The sequence below is a fragment of the Falco rusticolus genome, chromosome 8 (assembly GCF_015220075.1).
Source record: "Falco rusticolus isolate bFalRus1 chromosome 8, bFalRus1.pri, whole genome shotgun sequence".
Classification (NCBI taxonomy): Eukaryota; Metazoa; Chordata; class Aves; order Falconiformes; family Falconidae; genus Falco; species Falco rusticolus.
In genome coordinates this window covers 56,295,971-56,318,874 of record NC_051194.1, presented here as the reverse complement: position 1 = coordinate 56,318,874, position 22,904 = coordinate 56,295,971, and the positions used below count along the sequence as shown (strand labels likewise).

Here is a 22,904-nt window from a genome sequence, read left to right as displayed (position 1 = left end):
TCCCAGTCCTTGCTGCTGCAACTGTAACAGTTTGTTCTGCTCTGACCTCTTCCTTCCTTCCTTTGCCTTATTTATTGATTCTTGGGGTTATGGTAGTGACCAAAGGCTCCTGGTGGATTTGGGACACCAAGTGGTAGTTTGAAAGCCCTAGAAGGAGGAAAAGTGGATGGGACAGTGATGGAGCTGCATTCAGAGCAAAATGCCTGCATGCTGTGTTTGTACAGCTCCTGGGACAGCGCAGCCTGGCGGGGTGGCATGGGTCACTGTGGGTTACCATGTGGTAAATGAAGAAAGCAGAATCTGTCCAGTTGTAATTATTCACCTAAACTGCATGGGAGACAGTAAGTCAGACTTACCTGCTTGTATTTTCCTATCAGGGAAAGATAAATCACTTCAGCTGAACAGACATTTTCATGAACCATGACTTAAAACTAACTCTAAGGAAAAAAAAACATTCTTTGTTCATGTCAGTGCAGTTAGCTGCAAAAACACTGACTCATGAGAAAAGACAAGAGCACACAGAGCACCTCTGAGATCCAAAGGAAAGTGGAGACCAGATTCTACCTCAGGCTGGGCACCTGACTTGTGGGAAGCTTGGAATTAATCCTTGGTGTCTGTTTTTTTTTTAAATTGCCTGGACTCCACTGACTCCTGGGCAGGAGGACAGTAGCCTTATGTGGAGACTATGGCACTGATTGTTCTGGCAGAGGATTTTTTCCAAGCCACAACTGGCATTGAGGTTTCTAACTTCTGGCAAAAGTCACCCTGATGCTGGTGGGGTTTAGAATCATAGAGTCATTTAGGTTGGAAAAGACCTTTAAGATCATTAAGTCCAACCATTAACCCAGCACTGCCAAGTCCATCACCTATGTCGCTAAGCACCACATCTACACACCTTATAAATACCACCAGGGATGGTGATACTGGGAAGCTTGTTCCAGTGCTTCATCACCCTTTCAGTGAAGAAATGTTTCCTAATATCTGATCTAAACCTCCCTTGGCACAACTTGAGACCGTTTCTTCTTGTCCTGTCACTTGTTACCTGGGAGAAGAGGCCAACCCCCACCTGCCCACGGCCCTTGTCAGGTGGTTGTAGAGAGCAAGGAGGTCCCCCCTGAGCTTCCTTTACTCCAGGCTAAACAACCCCAGTCCCCTCACCTACTCCTCATACGACTTGTACTCCAGACCCTTCCCCAGCGCCGTTGCCCGTCTCTAGACACACTTCAGCACCTCAATGTCCCTCTTGAAGTGAAGGGGGCCCAAAATTGGACACAGTGTTCGAGGTGCGGCCTCACCGGTGCTGAGTACAGGGGGACAGTCATTTCCCTGGTCCTGCTGGCCACACTGTTTCTGATACAAGCCAGGATGCTGTTGGCCTTCTTGGCCACCTGGGCACATGGCTGGCCCATGTTCAGCTGGCCATCAACCAGCACCCCCAGGTCCTTTTCCTCCAGGCAGCTTCCCAGCTGCTCTGCCCCAAGCCTGTAGCGCTGGTACCCAAGGGCAGGACCCAGCACCGAGCCGTGTTGAACCTTATTTAGGGTGCCATTTCCCATCTGTTAGCACAGGCTGTGGCCCTGCACTGCAGACTGCACAAATACCATCCCTGCATCTCAAGGTGAGGAAAAGCCTTGGTTTGATGCTGTGCGCCTGCAGTGGGCCCAGCACATGAGGATTTTCAGATCAGCTGGTCTGTACTAACTATTGAAATAATAGTAATTATCAGCACAATGGTGATTGCTTATGCAATACACAACTGCACATCTCCAACCTTAGCAATAAACCATAGATTTTTAGCATGAGATACTGAACTGCACTACAGGGAGCCAGTTCTTAATCTTATTAATGTAGTGCATTAGTAAGATTATTTGACAAAAATCTTGTGTTGCATTAAGGTTTTACCAATGACAGCACAAACCTCACTCACCTCATTCCTATGAATAGCTCTGTTCCTGTCAATGGTAGGCTTTGCACAAATTAGATGATCAGGATTTGCCCTGTCAGATGAGCCCGCTGCAAAAATGCACCTTGCAGTAAAAGGAATGACTCTATTAGAGACACATCCCTGATTCTTCACCGTATTAAACAAATGGTCCTAATATAAGCTGCAGTATATTGCACCATAAACAACCTCCATTATAATGTTCGTATGCTCAGAGTACCTCTGCCTCTCGCAATTCATCTTGCTGAAGGGTCCAGAGAAAAGAAGAGACAAGATGCACTGAGCACTCATCTCAGAGTAGTATTTCTGCAATATAAATACAGCATAGTTACATTTCTACTTTTCTTTCTCGCAACCCAGTGCTTTGGCTTGCTTGGTGTGAACGGAGCTGGAAAGACGACCATCTTTAAGATGCTGACAGGTGATATCGGAGCATCCAGCGGAAGGTTGCGGGTCCAGGATCATTCCGGGTATGGAGGACGTAATTTCTGGGGAAGGCGTGTGAGCAGATCAGCCTGGGAGCAGTTTTTAAGGCTGGACGGCAAAGGAAAAGAAATGCAAAACTCTGAAACAAAGCAAAACATTCAAAACAGCAAAAATAAATAAGGCAGGAAATATCATCCTTTGAAGATGGTATGGTTGCTTCCCTAGGGGACTGCATTTTGCTGTTGTACCTCTGCTGTTCTCAGTGGTGTTTTTTCCACTTCATTCCACTACAAATCGGATCAGACTCAGATCCTCAGCTGAGTGTGATCCCACTTCTGAGCTAGTGTCTGGAGACCAGCAGGACTCATCTCAAAGTGCTCCTGAACAGGAGTAGGCCTGGTGGCAACTGTGCCACCTGAAGCGTTGGTGGTAATTGAAGAGCTATGTACTAGACGTCATGGCTAACAGATGTTGCAAATCCAAGTCTTCCTTTGCAGAACTGAGGGCCTAAAAGCTGAAGGTCTGCAAATTTGTAGCGTTTTCCTTCAAGGGTTGGGGAAGGGGATAGGAAGTAGGGAAAAGCAGTTTTCTCTCTCCTGTCTGATTCCAGGGTGCATTGGCAATTCAGTGTGTTTAAAATGACTTGCCAACTTCCTTATACAGGTCCTTGAATGACATTAGTGAGGCACACTGGTCGCTTTTTGGCTACTGTCCACAAGAAGATGCCTTGGATGACTTGCTGACAGTGGAAGAGCACATGTATTACTATGCTAGGCTCCATGGCATCCCAGAGAGAGATATCAAAGGAGTGAGTAACACTGGGGTGTGACTTAAAGCATTTTTCAGTTATTAATTATTATTCAGTTATGTAAATGCCTTTACATTGATAGCATTAGTCTTTCAATAATAGACATGCACACGGTAATTTATGCCTGGATATTGTTGGGAAAGCAGTACTCTTACTTCCATAGGTTGTACTCCAGCTTCTCCACCGGCTGAATCTGATGGCCTACAAAGACAGGGTCACCTCTATGTGCAGTTATGGCACCAACAGAAAATTGTCAACTGCTTTGGCTCTCATTGGGAATCCATCAATTCTGCTGCTGGTGAGAAACGGGGGCTTTGTTTGGGCTAAAATGAGCAGATCTTCGGGCTGGCAGGGGTACCTTGACAGTCTAGCAAAACCCTCTCAGGCACAGCTTACAGGACGCTGCCCAAATGCCCATACTTAGCCTGACAACATATGTATCAGAGGAAAGTTTAGATTCCAGAAAGCACCCAGATTTTCTTTGAGGGCATAAGAGAGTGGTGAGTCCGCTGGTTTCTCTGTTAGCATCTTTCAGAGGTCAAAAATAGATCCTATATTTGCCAATTAAACTCTCCTTGTTCCCAACTCTTTCTTGGTTTTTTGGGTTTGTTTTTTTTTTGTATCAACTGAACTGCACAGTGTTTCAAGAAAAGGGGCATCTGAGGCTCCAAATCTGTAGACAACCAAAGAAGCAACTTCCCTCAGGATCGGAACATAGAACTATTTTTCTAGGTTTGGCTTCCCCTTTTGTCTTTCACTTTGAACCTTCCAGTTCTTCCATGAGGTATGCCATCCTTACAATACGTCTTTTTGTGCAGTTTTTCCACTTGCTGTGTTTTCAATGTGTGCAATGCTCTGTGAGCATGTTTCCCAATACTACATTTTGTACCTAGTGAACATAAATCTCCCTTGTCCCAACTTGTATTGAGCCTAGCACTGCTGCCTTTACTTCTGACCACATACACAAGTGCTCTAGCTGCTTTTGCAAGATAAAAAACCTCAGTAAAAATAGAAAGTGAGGAAATTTCCTCGGTACTGACTGCTGCCTGAATCCAAGCTGTTGTATTTCCTCCTTATATAAGGCGTTGTCCCCAACAATAACAATTTCTCAATCAGAAATTGGCTAACAATTTTATCAGCAATGTATAAGATAGGAGATAGCATGCCATCGTTCATCTCTGGGTTACTGTCTCTCTAAATGGGGAAATGCAACACGTGCTCTGTCAGCATATCAGGAGACAGAACGCAGGTGCACGTGGCATCCAAGTGCTAGTTAACAGCTTCTTGTGTGAGATTATGCCTGTGGTGTTTATGGATATTTAAAACACCATGGTATAAAATGCACAGTAGGGTTGATCTTAGATGGTGCTATTGCAGCTGGTCAGTTGCTCTGGAGTCCAGCAGAGGTTGAGAGTTTCCACGAGTCAGCAGAGGAGCTGTGCCGTTCTAAAGGGCAGTGAGATGGAGGTCTTAGTCAAGCTGACTTGCTGCTTCTTGAAGAAATGTCTCATAGGATGTCTCAGTCAAATCTATAACGCAATTGAAGAAAATTCTTCTCCTGGGTCTGTACCAGTGTAAGCTCTCCTGCGGGTGCTTACTAGCAAACGTATCACTAATGATGAACCTAATAAGAGCACGAGTGTCAGGAAGATCAGATTTTGAGGGCAAATTTACATTCAGTCCTGTCTTTCCCAACAGGATGAACCAAGCTCTGGAATGGATCCAAATGCTAAACGCCACCTTTGGAAGATCATCAGTGAAGAAGTGCAGAACAAATGCTCGGTGATACTCACATCCCACAGGTAGGGCTGTTTGGGTCCGCCTCCCATTTCAGGGTCTGCAGGAGGTATGGAGAGGCCCGTCCTTCACACTCATTGCTGGTCCTTGCAGAATTTTAGGATTCCTTGCAGAATTTGCTATGACAGGTTTGGGGGTCTGTTGTGGCTGAATGTGGGTGCTCACAGAGACCTGCAACACATTAGGGAAGATCAGTAATGTTCTCTGATTATTAAAATAACTAATATTTTATACCTTCTCAATGACGTATTAAGAGTTTCTTCGTTGGCTTTTCAGCATGGAAGAATGTGAAGCGCTCTGTACCAGGCTGGCTATTATGGTGAACGGGAGTTTTCAGTGCATTGGCTCTTTGCAGCATATCAAGAGCAGGTCAGTAAAATGTACCTATTTCACTTTTACTGAGAGGCATATGAAGATACTAACCTGCAGCTTCAAGAGCTCAGAACGTGAGGCCTTTGTTAACAGGGCATCAAAATAACGTCATTTTCTGGTTTATGTTTCTTACTACACCGCTGAAATTCTGTGTTAACTGCAGCACTTTCTACTCTCTCACAGCCTTTTTTTCCCAGAAATGTGTTCCCCAAACTAATCTGTTCACTGCCGAAAATGTGAAAAGCATGTTAGGCTTGAGCTTCGGTTTTATTAGTTATCACAATAGCTTGGCTTCTTATTAAGTTTCACTCCAGGTTAACAACCCTGACCCCATTCAAGCTGCACTCTGCCTGGATTAGATTTCCCCAAAGAGGCTGTGCAGCACTCTCAAAGGATTTTCTTTATCTGTTTCTCTTTTCTACTGTGTTAATTGTGATTTTCTTTTCCCCCTAGGTTTGGAAGAGGATTCACCGTGAAGATGCACTTAAATAGCAACACCGTTTGCACTGAGATGCTGACAGAGTTCATGAAGTCACACTTTCCAAATACATGCCTGAAGGTAAGCAAGACAAATGCTTTCAGGAGAGACCCTGTCAGTCTCTTCAAATTAACCAAGACAATCTTCCAAGATAAGACACCTTGTAACATACCGTGCACATAGATCTGTGCTCTCAGAGTGTAGGGATTCATACACTCACATTGGTCAGTGCTATCAGCACTATTGCCCAAGGGCTGGAGCACTCCAGTTCCTTGGTGGCTTGAATAACTCCAGCCAAACAGCTGCAGTCATCCTATAAGGCAGCTGTTAGGTGACCCTCTGCCCCTGGGAATGGTCCCGCTGAAGGCTGGACTGGATGGACCCCCCCTTAATATTCAGTGGGTAATGAGATGGTGGGGTGCTTCCAGTAGCTGTGTAACTGTAAAACCAGAGTAGCTGAGTCACAAATCCCATCCATTGTCCATAACCCAATCTCTGCATTAATCAAAATGGCAAACTTGGAGCTGGAAAATGCTACGGCTACCCTCAAGCTTCCAGCTCTGGAGCTTAGTTATCATGTCCCAGTCACAAAACCCACAAAAAATCCCAATGGGGAAATACCGGTCAATATGGACACTAATATTCTTCACATCTGGGAGCCGCAAGGAGAGAACACACCCACTGCCCTTTCATTTTCCCATGGTTCGCTCCTCTTTGCTTTTATTCTCAGCCAGGCAGCCACCAGTCAAACCTGTTGGCTCTTCATAGGCAGCAACCTCTGAACTTTACCCCATCGTTCCTGTTCCCACAGGATCGGCATTTCAACATGGTGGAGTATCACGTTCCAGTCTCTGCAGGAGGGGTAGCAAATATATTTGATCTCCTGGAAGCCAGCAAAGCAGCCTTCAATATCAGGCACTTCTCAGTGAGTCAAACAACGTTAGAGGAGGTAAGGAATTAAAGATGTGTGGCCATCCATTTAAAACTGTTAACAGGGGAGCAGACTGATGGTTACACATAATGGACTGCTGCACACAATAGACCACATTTTGAAAGGGATTTCCATCTATATTCCTCGTGAGGATACTTTATCAGTACTATTGCCTCCAGATACTTGTGCTGGCGCTAGGAAAACGCATACAGAAAGCTGCGTGTAGCATAACGGATCTGTTCTTCTCTCTGTCACTGCTGATTTCAGCAGCCTTGTGGGTGTGGATGAAGGGCAGGATTATGAATCACTCCCAAGTCCGGTGCTAGGCTTTCCACCAGCCCTGAAAATATTCTTGATTTCAACCTTTCTTGTCCTGTTTTTGGATTGTACGTTCATTTAGCATTACTCCAAATTTAGATTCAGGGTTAACTTCCTTTCATTTTCCCTTGGAAGAATGTTCCCACTGGCATCAAAATCTTGCAGGAAACACATCATCTGAAAGGATGCTGCAAGGACTGTCCAGAAGAAATCATCCCATTGAGCATCAGTGTCTGATATATTAGGTCTGTCCCAGAGAGAGGAGAAAAGCTGCAGCCTTGTCATCCTACGAATTGTTAAACAGAGATCTGGGGGAGCAGGTCCTCAGTACTGTTTTAGCAAGGGGCAGCAGTTTTGAGAGAAACAGGCAGACAAACTGCAGTCATGTTTTGTGGGAGGACAACTTGGATTTGTGTATACACAAATGTGATTGCAGGTAGTGTTCTAGTAAGAATATTTTATGTATTCATTAGATACTGTTCAAATGAAGACTGTTACACGTGATTATATATGCACCTGTCTATATAATATGCAGTTGTGCGTGCACGGATGTCAATTATATGTAGACAGATGGGTTTATAAAGTAATAATATAGCTCTATTGCACTGTGATCAAAATGAGCCACCACATGAGTATTACTTCAGTAGTACTTTTGAAACATGAGCTGCAGGACAATTAGGTTTTGAACAGGAATGTCTGCCACTGCATCCCAGGTGTCGATTCAGCAGTACAGGAGTGTGCACCCATTTATTTATATTAGCCCATAAAAGCCCAACATTTGCAGTTCTTAAATCCAGTGTGAATCCATTCCGGAGCACTCTCTCCAGGCTCACAGTCAAATGAACAGCCGTTCCTTTTTTACATTCATTCATTCATATTATAAATTAATTATGCTGTCACATATTGACTGTTTTCCTTTAAACTTCCAGGTTTTCATCAACTTTGCTAAAGATCAAGCAGATCCTGATGGCGCGGATGCAGGTCCTGATGTGACACTGGACAGCTCTGACACAAGTAGCCAAGATAGCACCATAAGCTCCATCTATTGAAGGGACCAGCCACAGGGGATCATAGAAGTTGGGGGAAAAGAACTGATGACCCCTCTGGTTTCTTCCAGTCCCTTCTAAGATTCTGGGATGAGGGGGAAGAAAAGTACCAAAGTACCACTTTCTTCAAGTACTTTTTTTTTTTTTTTTTTTTTTAATATCACTTATTTTGTTACTAGGAACATGGTAGGCATTTAAGACTGGCATTTGGTTACAAATCAGATTGGTCTTTCCACAGGTTCTTTCCCCTCCCACCCTTAGTTCTTGTTTTATGATCACTGTAATGCCTGTGAGGACTTAGTTGACATCACCTGCTGCTCATGGCCATTTGCTTACAGCAGAAATGGCCGTGATGGAGCAGAGGAGCTGTCGGCAGTGCAGGGTGTTTGACAAAAAAGCAGCCCCACAGCTGCCCTCTCTGAAAGCCCACGCTCCACTCCTTTCTTAGGAACAGACTTTCTGGGTGGCCATGAGAAAGTTGTTCAGTTTTGACAGGTTCCCCACTGGTGGTGTGGGGTTCGTGGCCTCGCCCTACCTCACAGGGGTGTTGTGAGGATGTAGGTGTTATGTACCGAGAGTTGCATATGCTGTTGGTGTGGGCCGTCTTTGGTAATGACACAAAGCTTAACTGTATGTGTGGGTTATGTCAGTACAAATATAATTATTTTAAAAGTCAGCACTTCCAGTGGTTTTGGTTTGGTCCTGTAGTTTATTCCAACTCTGTGTAACTCATTGATTAAGTCCTCCAATCCTAGCCAGTTCCTGGCTCTTGGTACCCAATGGAAGATCATTCTTCCAGCCCCTTTCTCCTTTTGGCTGGTGTTCAGGGCTTCTCTGTTACAGAAGATGAATGGTATGAGGCAGGTATATTTGCTGAATCCTCTAATATGATGAAGTTTGCTTCATAAGACAGTGTTTCCCTAAGCAGAGTAACATCAACAAGCATCTCCCTTGCTCAGAAAACCTCTATGTCCCAGGCGGCTCTGCTTCTCCACTTCCTTGTCAGTGACCTTCCTCCTCAACACCCGAGTGGTGGCTGCCCCTGTAACTCTAGAGCTGTGTTTTCCCACATAATAAGGCATAATTAGCTTCTGCTTCAAAGATTCTGCCCACTGGCTTTAAATGAGACCTCTGTCTACCTTTGAGCAGCAGCCTCCCAGTAGCAGAGCTCAGCACCAGCACCATGTCCTGCTTCCCCCCCCCCCGCTCCCCAGAATCATTAATATGTAGAATGGTTTAATATTACCCTTTTTATATGTATTGGCACAAAATCTCAAAGACCCTGGCAGTTTTGGGTCAGGGCATTGCTGTACGTGGTGCTATTCAAGCACATAATAAACTTAAACTCCTTCGAGCTCAATAAACATAGTTGCTGGTGAAAGCGATTGCCGATAAAGCCAGGTCGTACTTACCATGTAAGACCTGGGAAGGCCAATATGGCACTCAGGTTTGGGTTCACATACTCAATTCCAGCCAGAGGGTTTGGTGGGGTTTTTGTTTTGTTTTGTTTTGTTTTTCTTTTTTGTTTGGTTGGGGTTTTTTTTTTTTTTCTTCCCCTAAAGCTAATTTGAGCCAAAGGAAACTAGATGAAAGCTGCAATGACATCTTTCTCACCTTGATCATCAGAGCAGCTCTACTAGTTCAGTTCCCATTTGATGCTAAGGCTTGCTGAGACAATCACACAAGGAATAGGTACTTTAAATATCAAGGGTGTTTGGGATTTTACAGTGGGATACTGAAGTTCAGAGTTTAGCTACTGCAAGAAGGTCACGTTTTCTCCTTGATCATGATATAAACTTCTCACTGATAGCAGGAAGAGTTTTGTTGCGGATTGAAGGTATTATCAACCCTTGAATTATGCCTCAACCTGCTGACTGTAATTAAAACTGGAATTCAGCTTCTTTCCAGAATGCATTTGACACCTGCAGTTTATAAGTAACTGAAAAAGCTGCCCAGACATTCATTGTAGCTTCTATTATTGTGTCTCCAGCTCTGCAAAAACTCTTTTTTTTCTCATTTTCATTGCATATCTTATACAGATCACAGTATAAAATTAAGCTTTTCTCTAATGGAGGGCTTGTGCTCCCTGCAAAGGACTCAGAGCATGAATGCCAATGATTTAAATGCAGCCTTGTAATACCAATCAGAGTATTATTTTATTATGTCGATGGCTTTGCAACTGCCAGTGAAAGATGGATCTTCCAACTCTGTCCAGATGTACTTTACATTTAATTGAGGGAGGCTGATATAAAGCTATTCTTCTGTCCCTTTAGAGCCTACTAATCAAAGAAAACAATAAAAAAAAAAAAAAGGAAGTGATTCATTGGAATACTTCAGCAAGTTGCAGTTTAATTGAGTAAAATAAGAGTTTTGAAAAAAAGGCAAAAAGCATCCTTTGAATTTCCACCCGATTCTGGCATTAATAGAAACATCTGCTTCATGTGAAATGTGTCATGGCCATGATATACACTCCCCGTTTCCACTTGCAGGTAAAAATAAAACATCTGCTATTGAATCAAGTCTGTAGGTATCAGTTCAAACAAGCCAAAGTTTACATACTTAAGGGAATTTAATTGAAACCTGTGGAGCAGCAGTTACAACTGTTTGGGGGGTTGAAGCATCTGGCAGGGAGGTTGTATATAACGTCACCAGGGGCTGAATTACCTATTGTGCCACATTACAAATACCCCTACTCCCTGCAGAGCCTCAGATTCAACCTGTCCTTTTCTGAGGTAGGAAACATCCCAGGCTCGATTTTGGGGCAAAAAAACGGGGAAGATAACATCCTGCCTCAGAACACCAGCTCCAGGTTGTTGCGAATTCTGAGTTAGGATTGACTATACCAATTTGTCGTGAATGAGTGATTTGGATTGCTTAAAGAATCATATCAGAGATATTAGCAAAAGTGGTTTTAATATGATGTTGTAAAAGTGCAACTTGACAAAGTTTGATGGCAAGGTTCACTCTATTACTTACTACATGGAAGAAACGTATAAAGGAAAATTGAGTTAGAATTGAGCTAGAATGATTTACGCAGAGACTGGAGTTGCAAAAGGGTAAGGGATATCCTCCCGTTGTGTCACAAGGTTCAGAGTAGACCCCCTTGCTTTCTAAACTCCTGATGGAGCTTAGGTGCAGCTAGGTCCAATCTGAGTCTCAGACTTGGACAATGGCTTATGTCTAATGGAATTAGCTATGTGGAATCGTTAACATTAATTCAGCATGCTATCAATCACTTACCGAGGACCTGTTGTGAATAAGGGATCCCTCTGCCGTGGGTAAGGAAGGATCTCTTAGTCTCAGGTGAGGAGTCTCAAACCTTGAGAGGCATACCAGCTCGAGGGGAGAGTCACCGGTGTGCGGTCCAGTTGCAGTTCAGACAGAACTCAAATTGGGCTCATCCAAAGACCTGTCATTAGTAGAAAGGTCTGCCTTCCTCAAGGAGCAACCTTGAGAGGCATCCCAGCTCAAGGGGAGATCACCGCCATGCTGCCGAGCAGGGAGAGCTCAAAGGCAGCTCACTTAGGCTGTCATATTTATTGGATAAAGTGGTTGGCTCACAGTCAAATTGCATAGAACGGGAAAGGCATGCATGAAACTCCTTGTGCCCACAACTTCCTTTGTTCCTTGATAAATGAGTTTTGGAAAAGCCACCTGCTATTCATGTGTTGATTGCATAATCAATGTTCCAAGCCCATATGCACTGATGCTCACTGTGTCGCTCTGCTCCATTGTGGGTTTCCTAGAGGAGTTCTTGGCCTGGCTACGGCTTATGGCTTTACCTCCTTTGGAGCCTGTACCAAACTACTGCTAGTTTAGTTAAGGGGTCGGGCACATCCGTCACGCAGGTTTCTCTTCGCCCCTTTGTCTCCCCAAGCGCCGGGTTCATTCTGGTTCAAGGGTGTCCAGAAATACAGAAACAACTGATAAAAATCTGTCTTAAAGATTATGAGCAGGCTGCACACGTCAGGGAAAGGATGGAGAGACTCCGCTGTCTTCGGTGCTTGCAGTGATACTCACCCTGCCAACGTGCAGGTCTAATGGCAGGTGCCCTCCATTATCACCTCTCTCCGAATCCCCTCAGAAATTTTTTGCCTTCCAAGACTCCCCTTTCAAACAAAGCTAGGTAGCCAGTGAGCTCGGTCTTTCCTTGGGCTGAGATCATTGAAAACACTGACCCTGGTGTCCCTGGAAGGGACAGAGGAATTCTCTGCGTGCCACTGCACATCACCTCTCCAGGAGTGAGAGATGAATGCTGCAGTCTGGGGTGGGAAACAAGCTTTTTGTCTTGCTTCTTTAATGCAATCGCACTTCAGCCACTGTAATAACCCTTGTTCAAGGCAACAGGGAGTAACAGTGCTGGGCAAGCCCAGCCAGAGCAATCACACAGTCTATATGTGCTAATTGGAGCTGCATGGGCCTCAACTGAGCTTCATTTAAAAATGTGCTAAAATTTTACAGACACAAGGTATACGTAGTGCAATTGCTAAATAAGTCTAGGGCCAGGGAGTCAAGGAGGAATTTCAGAATTGGTTATGTGGATTGTGAGACTGATTCAAATTAGTTTTGTAATTGGAGCTGTGGACTCAGAGACAGCGACTCAAATCTCCATCCTGGCCCTCCTTCATTTATCACTCTGTGCTCTTGATGAGAGCACGGTGCTTCTTCAGCCCAGTCCTTGCTTAGCTTCTGTCTCAATGCAAATGGCCACCAAGGGCTGACTGCAGGGGCAGAAAAAGTCTGACAGGGGCCGAGGAAAGCTGTCCAGAAGGGTCAATGTTAAACAATGGTTCTCTCAGCCCTGACCACCACTGCAAATATAAATTCCGGGTCTAATTGGATTTGTTTGTCCTTTCATGAGAGCCACAGGAATGGTTTTGTTACTGAGTCAGATCAGAAAACGTGTTTACAGATCAGATGAACACATCCAGGTAAACGTAACCGAGTGACTAGTGAAGTACGGGAGCGGTGATTGCTACAGACCTGCTGCCTGTGTGGAGTCACTCCTGGGATCTAGGATTTGCAGGTTCTGACCTCATAACAGGCCCCAGCCTGTCATAGAGGCTTCGGCTTCCTTACATTGCTGCGACTTCACTGAAGCTGCTGTGAGGTTTTTCGGATTTTTACAAGCCAAGAAAAATGTATGCTCCCACACTTAATAGGGAAGGGTTTTTTTGTGAGTTGGTGGAGGAAGAAAAATGGTTGTTGGATGGCAACAGCACATAGCATGATTTTACTCTTTTTTTTTTTTCAGACAACAGCTGTGATCTTGCATAGCTATAACAAAATATCAACAGTGTATTAAAAGAGAGCACAACTGAGAAAAGAAGCAGTGGGAGATGACAAAAAAAAATATGAAATCACCAGAATTATTATTCCATGTCAGTATTTAAATAAAAAAAATCACTCTAATTAATTTAGTTGTTCAGAGAGAGGGTGGAAATAAAGAAGATGGCACTGAAATAGTAAGAACAACATCAGTAAGAGACACGGCCAACACAAACTTACTGTTGGCTCTGCTCCTCACGCTACTCACATACACAGCGCTGGCAATGAGGGAGGACAACCAGCCCTGCAGTGTTGGGGTGTAGGGTGCAGCCCATGCTCAGAGCAGCATAGAGAGCATGGCCCATTCTGGGCCAGATCCGGCCCCTCAAAATATCTGTGGCATGGGAGGAGCTGCACAAAACCACCCCAGTGGGTATCAGTCTCTTGGGACTGGGGCCTAACCTGTGTCATGGCACAATCCTGCTGCACCTGAAAGCCAGCACATGCCAGATCAGGGGAGAGTCGTAACAGTGGCCGCATTCAGCCCAGGGTGAAGAAAACACACAGCTTGTGCTCGCGTCCCCCAGAGCAAAGCTTGAAGCCAGGTGCCTGTCCACAGTGCTCAGTTCCTGGGAGGTGCAGCCCCTCACTTCATTGCTCATCGCTGCTAGAAGAGACTTTTGGAAATAGGCCATTGCCAGAGAGAGCAATTTTGAGGGCCCCGTGCTGGGAGATAAGAGAAATAAATGGTGGTGCTCCCACAAGCTTTAAGGCTCAAAGCAACTATCTGATCGTCTACCCCAGCCTCTAGTTTAACACAGGCTCTTGAATTTTAAGCAGTGGGTCTTTCACTACAGACAAGCGTGTTGGGCAGAAATGAAGCACCTTTTAGAGCTCAGGTCTTCACTGACTGTAAAGAAAAAAACAAAAGAATACATCTTCAGGGCATGACAGAATTTATGGTAACACATACGAGATAAAACCCAAGTGAAGACAGGATAATAATTGAGGTTTTTACCTCAATTAGCAGGTCAAGGTGAACGCTCAGCCCTCGACCGTCTGTGTCCTAGTTACCAGCTAAAGGGGTTTTATACAGCCCTCGGCTTTAATGTGCGGTGGCTATTTCACAGCCAGAGCCTAACAAATTGAAGCGCATCCAGAGTGTGATGGGGAGGAGGAAGCAAGATGATATGCCTCTCCATAACCAGACCAAATTGGGTTATTCCTGTGCAAGACAGCAATGAATTTAAGTTAAAATGATACCAACCAGATTGAAATGCAATTAAAGGAGTCCCCTTAGGGATGCACATCCAATTAGTAAAGTACCTTTAATTACACCGGTGCAGTTTCAAAGACACGTGCTGAGAGGACCATAAGTGCAGAGCTGAAGTCTGCCTGATGACCCATACCCATGAGGGCTCTATAGGATGGTTTGCTCCTCTACAGGGGCAAGAGCTTCTGGGGTGGCCCAGTAGGGCCTAGGAGCAGGGTGACCACTTGCACAGAGCACCCAGTGCTGCTCGGGGTGCCAGCCAGCTGCGAGCACCTCTGTACCAGAGCTCTTCTCCTTGCTCCTGCAGCCTCAGCGTACCAGGGCTGGTGGTGGCAAGTCTTTGCAGACAGATCTGCTTTGGATAGATCTCGACAGGGATCTCGACAACAAGGGATGGAGCTCGACAGGGAAAGCCCTGAATCCCCTTCTCAAGGGTCCCCTCTTTGCTGGGTGGCTGCAGTGGGTGCCTGGAGAAGCTCTCAGCCTGAGTTGAGGCCCTTACCTCAGCTGGGTAACCTAACCCCAAAGGGCTGCCTTTTATTTACCTCCAGCCAGCCCTAGGAGCAAGGCAGAGGAGAAACACAGAAACCATTTTCAGCTTTGTAAGAACAATTTTCTCTAACAGATGATTACTGGAAAGCAATTAAGATCCAGGTGCTTATGAAAGGTAAGAAATTTTTACACATTTTTGTACATAAGTTTTCCCTCTTGCAGTGACTAAACATACTGTACTCCCAGGAACTGTGGAAGCTAAAACATTTGAGTTGACTTTGATAAGAAAACTAATTAAAAACTTAACAATGCAAATATTAAGAACTGCTAGAAACACCAGAGTACTTCTAGGTGTTCCTCAGCTGTCTCTGGGGAGTTATGTGAGGTAAAAGAACTCAAAATATCTTTCCACCTCTAATCTTGAGCATAACGCCACCCTCAAAGCACCAAGATGCAGTGAGTGTGGTTCTTGGCTTTCAGCCTTAGTTGAAGTCCCCGTTGAAGGCTATAGTCATGGTGTTCTGGACTGCAGCAGGCTGTGGGACCACATCTTGCTCCCCCAAATTCCTATTTAAAATCGTGTCAAAGAGAGAAAACAAAGCTGAAGGAGACACTTCTTTTCCCACTGTACCACTAAGCCTGAGGGCTGGTGTGTGTTGATAACCCAGGGATCCAATTTCAGTGCAAAATCACATCACCTGCACCAGATCATGCCCTAAGATCAATACTGGTAGGTGCACAGAAGCACATGCTTCATACATCTTCATATGCTCCTCCTCAAGTGTTTCTTTAAGCACCTTCAATGTCAGTAAGATGAGCAAAAGTTGAGACCATAGGCTTAATCAGATTAACAACTATAATCATTCCCATCCATCACGGCAAAGCAGGCTGTGCTGCTGCTGAACCCGTTCTGCTTCAGGAACCCGGGAAATCAGAGCTGCACCTGATCAGCCAGACAAGGGCAGCTTGAGGCTTGCCATGAAAGAGGAACAGAGCGATTGCCCAGGTTGACTTCTTTATTAATTTTTTTTTATTAGCCTTCAGAGCCTCCCTAGAAATTATTAAAGCTTCTCTGGGGAGTGCAGTGCCACGGAGGGAGCATTTACTCATGGGCTGGTGCTTCACGCTACAATAACCCTCTGTGTGAACATGCTGGAGCGGCTGTACAGGTTTCCTCCCTCGTATGGGCAGCGAGGCCTCTCTTTTAACCCGCTTTCTACACCTTCAGCATTTGACCACCCTCATTACAGACTCAGCAAGCAGCCTTTTTTTAACCCATGAACAGCTTTTTGCCACACGTCGATGGATAGCAGCAAAGGCAAAGCTTGTATGTTTGTTATGAACTATCCTGGTTGTCTGTCTGATGCTTACTGGGTAATCAGAGCCTCCTGTCCCTCATTGTTGGGTTACAAACTGGGATTTGTGGAATTGGGCAGGATTAGGGAATATCACAGAGTTACAGCAATGGGGACCTTCACTGGGAGATTTCGGGCTGACAACTAGGCAGTGTACGCACACCGAAGGTACAAGCCTGTGCTCGGGGAGGTTACTTGTTAGCTGTTTTCCCATCACTCAGTTTTAAGTTGGGAAAAGGTGTTTTAAAAACCAGCAACAACAACAACAAAACCCCCAAACGCAAACAAAAAAAAGCCCAAACTTTCAAAGGTCCCTGGCCCCCCAGGTGCCTGCAGGGATGGAGATATCGGAGAAGCCTCAGCCATGGCCATCGGGAAGAGGGACGGGACAGTTTGCTGCATGCCTGTCCCCCTGCCTTTGCTGACGGTGGAGGCAGCAGAGCTGAGGGGTGCAGTTTCAGACAGAGTTTATATCGCAATCGTTACAGAAATTCCCATGTGCCAAAATGACATAACTCTGTTGGCTTACAGAAAAATGTAATTATTGGCTAAGCATTAGGGGGGCTTCTGCCCTGACCCGTGAGAGCAAGAAACCTACACAGCTCCCTTGGAGAGTTGCTATTACAGGGGTTATTTTTCAACTGTGAATACCCTACATGGGGTGATTTCAGTGCTTGAAATCAGTTCATGTATGATACTAATACAGCGCCCCTTTGAGCAGCATGCCACCACTTCTCACACTAAGTTGAATGGGAGAGGTAGGTGTCATCCCAGGACTGTTAAGTTTCTCTGTTACTCATCAGCCTCATTCTGATAAATCAAAGCTGCTGTGTTGCATTTCCCTTACTCTCCCTTTGGCATTTTTGAGCTCTGTCTCAAGCAGAAATTACCGTGTGAGATTGCTTGGCCTGCGTATCAGAGCACACCAGCCTACATGGTTATACGAGTCCTTGAAATCATATTGAAAAATGGGAAGCTGTTTTTTCCATCCACCCAGGCTGTGTCATACCGGGGCGCTCGGTGCTGATCTGATGAAAATGGGAGGATCCATGCAGCTGGCTTTCCCATCCCCAGGGCCTGGTTTGTAGGGTGGGGCAGGAAAAAGGAGCCTTTTGGGCTTCAATGGCTGGGGGCTGGGGGGTTCCAGAAGTGGGATGGAACATTGTGGGAGCAGGGCTGGGGATCTGCAATTCTATGATTCTATGTGCACTGGCTCTGGAGCTCACAAACCACCTCCCTTGCCTTGGAAGTGAATGGAGAGGAGAGAAAATAGGAAAATCAGAGGACAAAAATAGGGATTGGTGCTTACAGCACGGTACACTCAAGTGACAGACCCTGGTTAACTTGAAGAGGAAGGGTGCAAAGGTGTTGGCTGCCACCATGGGTTTGGCACTCTTTCCCGCACAGGCTGGTGACCTGTGACCCAGGCCAAAGGGAAACAGCTCCCGCGGCCCTTGGGTCTGACTGGCATTTCTCCTGGCAGTTTATAGCAGTCCTATTTGTGGATTAAAATGCAGCCATCAAGGCTGCTTGTACAGGATTTATGACGTGACCTCAAAACACAGGAGAAAAGGAAAGATGAACTCTCCTTTGATGTTCGCAAGTGTAAACTGCAGACCTGAGCTGAACACACTGTAAATAAGGATCATTAATCATCAGCTAAACAGCATGCGGTGTCTGTTATTTATTATAACAACATAAATCATCAGGAACTGCTATAGTGTTAATTTGGATTTAGTATGGATTAGTATAGAAAAAAGAATATCTTTACCTATTTAAAAAAATATATGCCCTTCCTTGTAAACACTTATAGATGTGCTGGGGTTTTTGTTCCCTACTTTCCACCTGCGAGAAAGCAAGTCAGGATAACTCTTTGGGAGCTCTGCATGTGAGGGAGGGTCTGCAACAGTGCAGGCTAAGCTGCAGCTAAGCAAAATCTGTCTTCCGATTACACACTACCTTGGCACCTAGGGAAAGAACAAGACCAGGAGGCCTCTGCATACTCTGGAGGAGCAGCTCCCTGCACTGCCCCCAGCCCTTCCTGCAGCCCCTGTGCTGGGCTCAGGGCTGGTATTTCCCAGGTACTGCATTGCACCTATGTATCGCTATAGGAACCCCATGATTTTCCTTATTTTTTATTTGCAGCTCAGCTCTGGCTTTAGCGAAAGCATGAGGCATAGTTCTTTTGTGAGATGCCAGAGCCCTCTGCTCTTGCCTTTGGAAGGAAGGCTTAGCAGGGAAGGAGCATTGTAATTTAAATTAAGGGAGCATTACCCATGCATTTCATATTCTCCAGAAATGCCAGCTATACTCCTTGCTGATATATATATATATATATATATATTTCTCACCCACCCACCCAACCCCACCCCCCGATTTGACTTTATTCAAGCTAAAAGGAGGGGCTGAGCCACTCATGCACCAGAGAAAGGCCAGCAGAAGCACCAGGATGGCTGTAACCTGACGTTTTGGGAGTGGAGTTCATGCTAGGGCCACAGAGGTGGCCCCATCCTTCCACACAGAGCATTGGGTGGGGACGGAGCATCACCCCATAGGGATCCCCATCTCAGTGCTCAGACACAGCATCTGCCCCTGCCCTTGAGGTCAGGCATAGCTGGGGGGTCTACTCACCCCGCTAACACAAAATAACTGCAATTCTTCAAAGTGAGGCAGGTTTGTTGTTAACAAGTCACGGCAAATTTCTCCCTGAAATAAGCCAGCTCCTGCAGTCCCAGTAATCTGTTTTATCCTGATGAAACTGGAGGTGCTGAGCCCTGACTGACAGTATGAGGATCCCTGACTGGCCTCATAGAGCATACGACAACCAAAAGGTAAATTTAAAAGCAAGGACTTCAAAGGGATACTCCACTGTATGTCTTCAAAAGGAGACGTACAGGGAAAAGGGAATTAAACCTTGACAAAGGCACCCTGACAGAACGGAAATGACCATGCTTTTTTCGTTTAAAAAAAACCAACCAACCCCCCCCCCCCGAAAAAATGTTTGCAGTGGAATGTGTGCTGCCCCTGGTGTTTCCCCTTAGGATGAACACAGTGACGCCAAACAAGTGCAGGGTCCCATCGTGGGGTGTGTGTCACAGCCCCATCGCAGCTCTGGAGCTGTGGTCCACTGTCCCCATTGCCCACTTGGCACAGCCAGGAAACCTCACCAAAAGCTCTAATGTCACCAGCACTGCTTTAGCTGCAGGTTAGCCCCAGGTAAGAAATAGGCCTTGGTATTTGGGAAACAGAAATCAGAATAATTAGTGTTCAGTTTTTTATAATTTAACTACAAGGGAAATTCAAAGAATTTTATGTTTTGGGGTGGCCCAAAGATTTCCCACCAGCTTGATGCTGCAACAAAGCATTTTAAAAGAGGCTCGTAAGTCACAGGTAAAGGGAATGAAAGGAATGCTGCACCTGCACTTTGCTGTGTCCAAACGTGCAAGCAATTGGCTTTAATTGCCTCCCTCTTTTTAAACCTATGTTTTATGTGCACCAGATCAACAGACGTCGAACCAGGGAGAATTTCTCCGAGCATTGAGCCGTATCTGAGGCTCACATTAATTAAAATTGGTTGATTATAATAACTCTAGTACAATAAGGATAGTACAATTGTACTAATTAGAGTGGGGCTAATAATAAAAGGGTTCAAGCCACAGCAGCCACTGTACAAAACCTACACCCAAGTTCTTCAAAGGCTTCTTTGGACTTGTATCCTACTCTGCTCAAGGGCAATCCAACATCTAAAAGCTGCTGCAGTGCTTTGACTCGTTTTCCCGAGCATTCAGGCTTGCGTTGCACCGACCATATGTTTGCCTCTGCCTGCTAGCAGATTGTACCAAATATTTTCCTTTTTTATCGTGGCTGAGCAAACAAACACCATCTGCGGGGCTCGTCGAGGGAAATCCTGGCCCCCTCCATGCCAACGGCAAGGCAGCCGCATGTGTCCGTGGGGTCTGACGTTTCTGCCATCCATTCCCTGAAGACAAGAGCTTTTCTCTATTCCTTGTCTCTGCTGATCTGCTGAGTTGAGTTGGGACCTGACATTTTGCAAACAGATTTAGAATTCAGATTTTATTACAGAAATGCTGGGTCCAGTCAAAGGAGACTGCCTAGCGATGACCCAGGCTTGTGGGACAGCCTTGCAATGGTGGCAGATGGAAGAGGGCAAGAAGGCTTTTTATTTTTGGTTAGCTCTGCCTGCACAGGTATATCTTGGATGTTCCCACGCTGCCAGGGGCTTTGGGCATTTTCCAGACATGCTCAAATCCCTGGCCCAGGTCTGATGGTGATTTTTGGTCCTGCTGGATCTGCTTAGATCCAAGGGTCTGGGATGGGCAGCTGATGGGGCTGCAAACTATTCCCTGTTCAAACCTTTATTCTTTTGGAAGGTAAACTTCCTGGGGGGCACCATTTGGTATGGAGGGCATGTGCCATCCGTTCATGCACCCCGGCAGTGGTGGGGAGCCCCAGAGGCAAGAGAGCATCAACAGCCACTGAAGTAGAGGTATGCATGTGGTCCCCAGCTGCTTCGCTGGGCACAGGGCTTCCTCCTGTTTTGCTTTTCTCTGTTAGTTGCCTTTCTGTCCAAACCCCCTCTTCTCCCTCTTCTGGAAAAAATAGAAGGGTATTGATCTCAACTTTGTAAAATCCCCCACAGTTTTTACCCAGCTGGGGAATCACAGAGACGCAGGTGTAAATTACCTGTCACCTCAGCTGCTTTTCTGCTCGTGCTTCTGCAGCGCCAGGTCCAGAGCATGTGCTCTGACCAAATCTTTTGTGCCCTTTGGATTTAGCAATTCGCATGGCAAAAGCAGAACTGATGAACCACAGGCTTCTCTGCTGCTGCCTTTAATTAAAAATGCCATGTCTAACACCAGCAGATGTTCCCTGCTATCGAGACTTGACTAATAATTTAATGCCCTGTAATGCAATGCTGACTGTGCTGCTTAGGCTGAAAGTGTAATAGACCGTTTTTATTTTTATTATTATTTCCTTTTGGGGATCAAATCCCTCAATATTTGAAATCTTAAAACTTGCTAGTCTAATAGCCCTAACCAATTACTGTGCCGAAAGATATTAGCAGCCCTGTGTCTTTCAAGTTGGTGCCGCAGCCTACGATGCCTCTGAGACCACCGTGAGCTCACAGGGCTTTGGGCGTGCGGCAAAATTGGCCCCAGAGGGGCGGCCTGAGGAGCAAACTAAGCCTGTTAAAGGCTTCGATTCAGGCATTTGGGGAAAGAGGGAATTCAAAGCGTGAGGCTGCTCGTCCTCCCATTTTTTTTCTAGTCTTCTGCTAAAGCAGTTCCATCCTGTCGCTTGCTGTGGGTGCTCAGCTCAGCAGGGCACAGTAGTTTTGAGATGTGCTTCATACTCAGGTGGACGAGAGGAGAGGGACCCTCTCTTTACAGATGCTTTGGCTCTTTTAACCCCCAAGAAAACAACTGCCTTGTGAGACTTGAGGGAACGGCCTTCCTCTGCACACTCTATCCCTTTACATGATGAATCACGTAGTAATTGTGTATTTATTGGAAAACAGCTGGGGAACTTTGCTAATGAATAAAATATCAGGTACTGGTGTGTTTACATAAAAGAATCTTTTACCAGATGGGCAAGGCTTTCAAATTAAGCATGAGGTAGACGAGGATTTTTTACTTTCCTTGTCTGCCAGGAAGACGAGCCCCATCCTTCAGCGTGGGTTTTGCTCTGAAACCCTGCATTGTTTGAAAATCACATTATCAGTTTAGCATGGTGAAGATGATTGTTGCCTCGGTGGGGTATGAAGCAGCTGATTCATGCACGTACTGAACGCAACTGTCACAGTACATCACACCACTGCTGAAACCATTTTACTGGCTTTCTGTCATGCAACAAATTTATTTTAAAGTGTGTGGGCCTTATACTGCCTGGAATGGCTTTACTTGTACTTTAAATACTGCATAAACCAAATTTAGAGATATATTTCTTGCTTCCCCCTGTTCTCTGCATCATTTTTTTTGTTGCTTCTGACTGTCCAATTGGTTGCAGTAATTCACTGCAGTGGAAGATGTTTCTTAGTTTTCCAAGAGAGCCAACTCCTTAACCTTTATAAAATTAGAGAGAATGAATCACTCATGACTTTTACATCTTTCTCGAACACAAGTATTTGTTAGATGCTGTCCGCCCAGGGCAGTGCTTTGCCTCCGTTTAACTTAGTTGTAAATGTTTGTAAATTTGCACATAATGCCTCAGCACAATGGAGACTAAGCGTGCACATGTGGATTTATTGAGAGGGACACTAAACATATTTCAGACAGAGGAAAGGAAGACGAGGTACTTATCTGTTTTATTGTCCTATACAGTATATATCAGCATCTCATATTTTGTGAACATAAATGCCAGGTTGACTCAAGAGATCT

The 22,904-nt window shown here is 45.4% G+C and overlaps 1 protein-coding gene across 1 annotated transcript in view; it reads left to right on the top strand.

Annotated features, from left to right (window-relative positions):
- Positions 1-9,228, top strand: part of ABCA12 (ATP binding cassette subfamily A member 12) — an 88,490-nt gene extending 79,262 nt beyond the window's left edge. The window contains exons 47-54 of the mRNA XM_037397616.1: positions 2,303-2,412; positions 3,032-3,176; positions 3,340-3,474; positions 4,875-4,978; positions 5,250-5,342; positions 5,799-5,904; positions 6,635-6,772; positions 8,002-9,228. Coding sequence (XP_037253513.1) covers positions 2,303-2,412; positions 3,032-3,176; positions 3,340-3,474; positions 4,875-4,978; positions 5,250-5,342; positions 5,799-5,904; positions 6,635-6,772; positions 8,002-8,121 — 951 coding nt within the window. The 3' untranslated portion in view covers positions 8,122-9,228. The remainder of the gene's footprint in view (positions 1-2,302; positions 2,413-3,031; positions 3,177-3,339; positions 3,475-4,874; positions 4,979-5,249; positions 5,343-5,798; positions 5,905-6,634; positions 6,773-8,001) is intronic.
- The last annotated feature ends 13,676 nt before the right edge of the window (positions 9,229-22,904 follow it).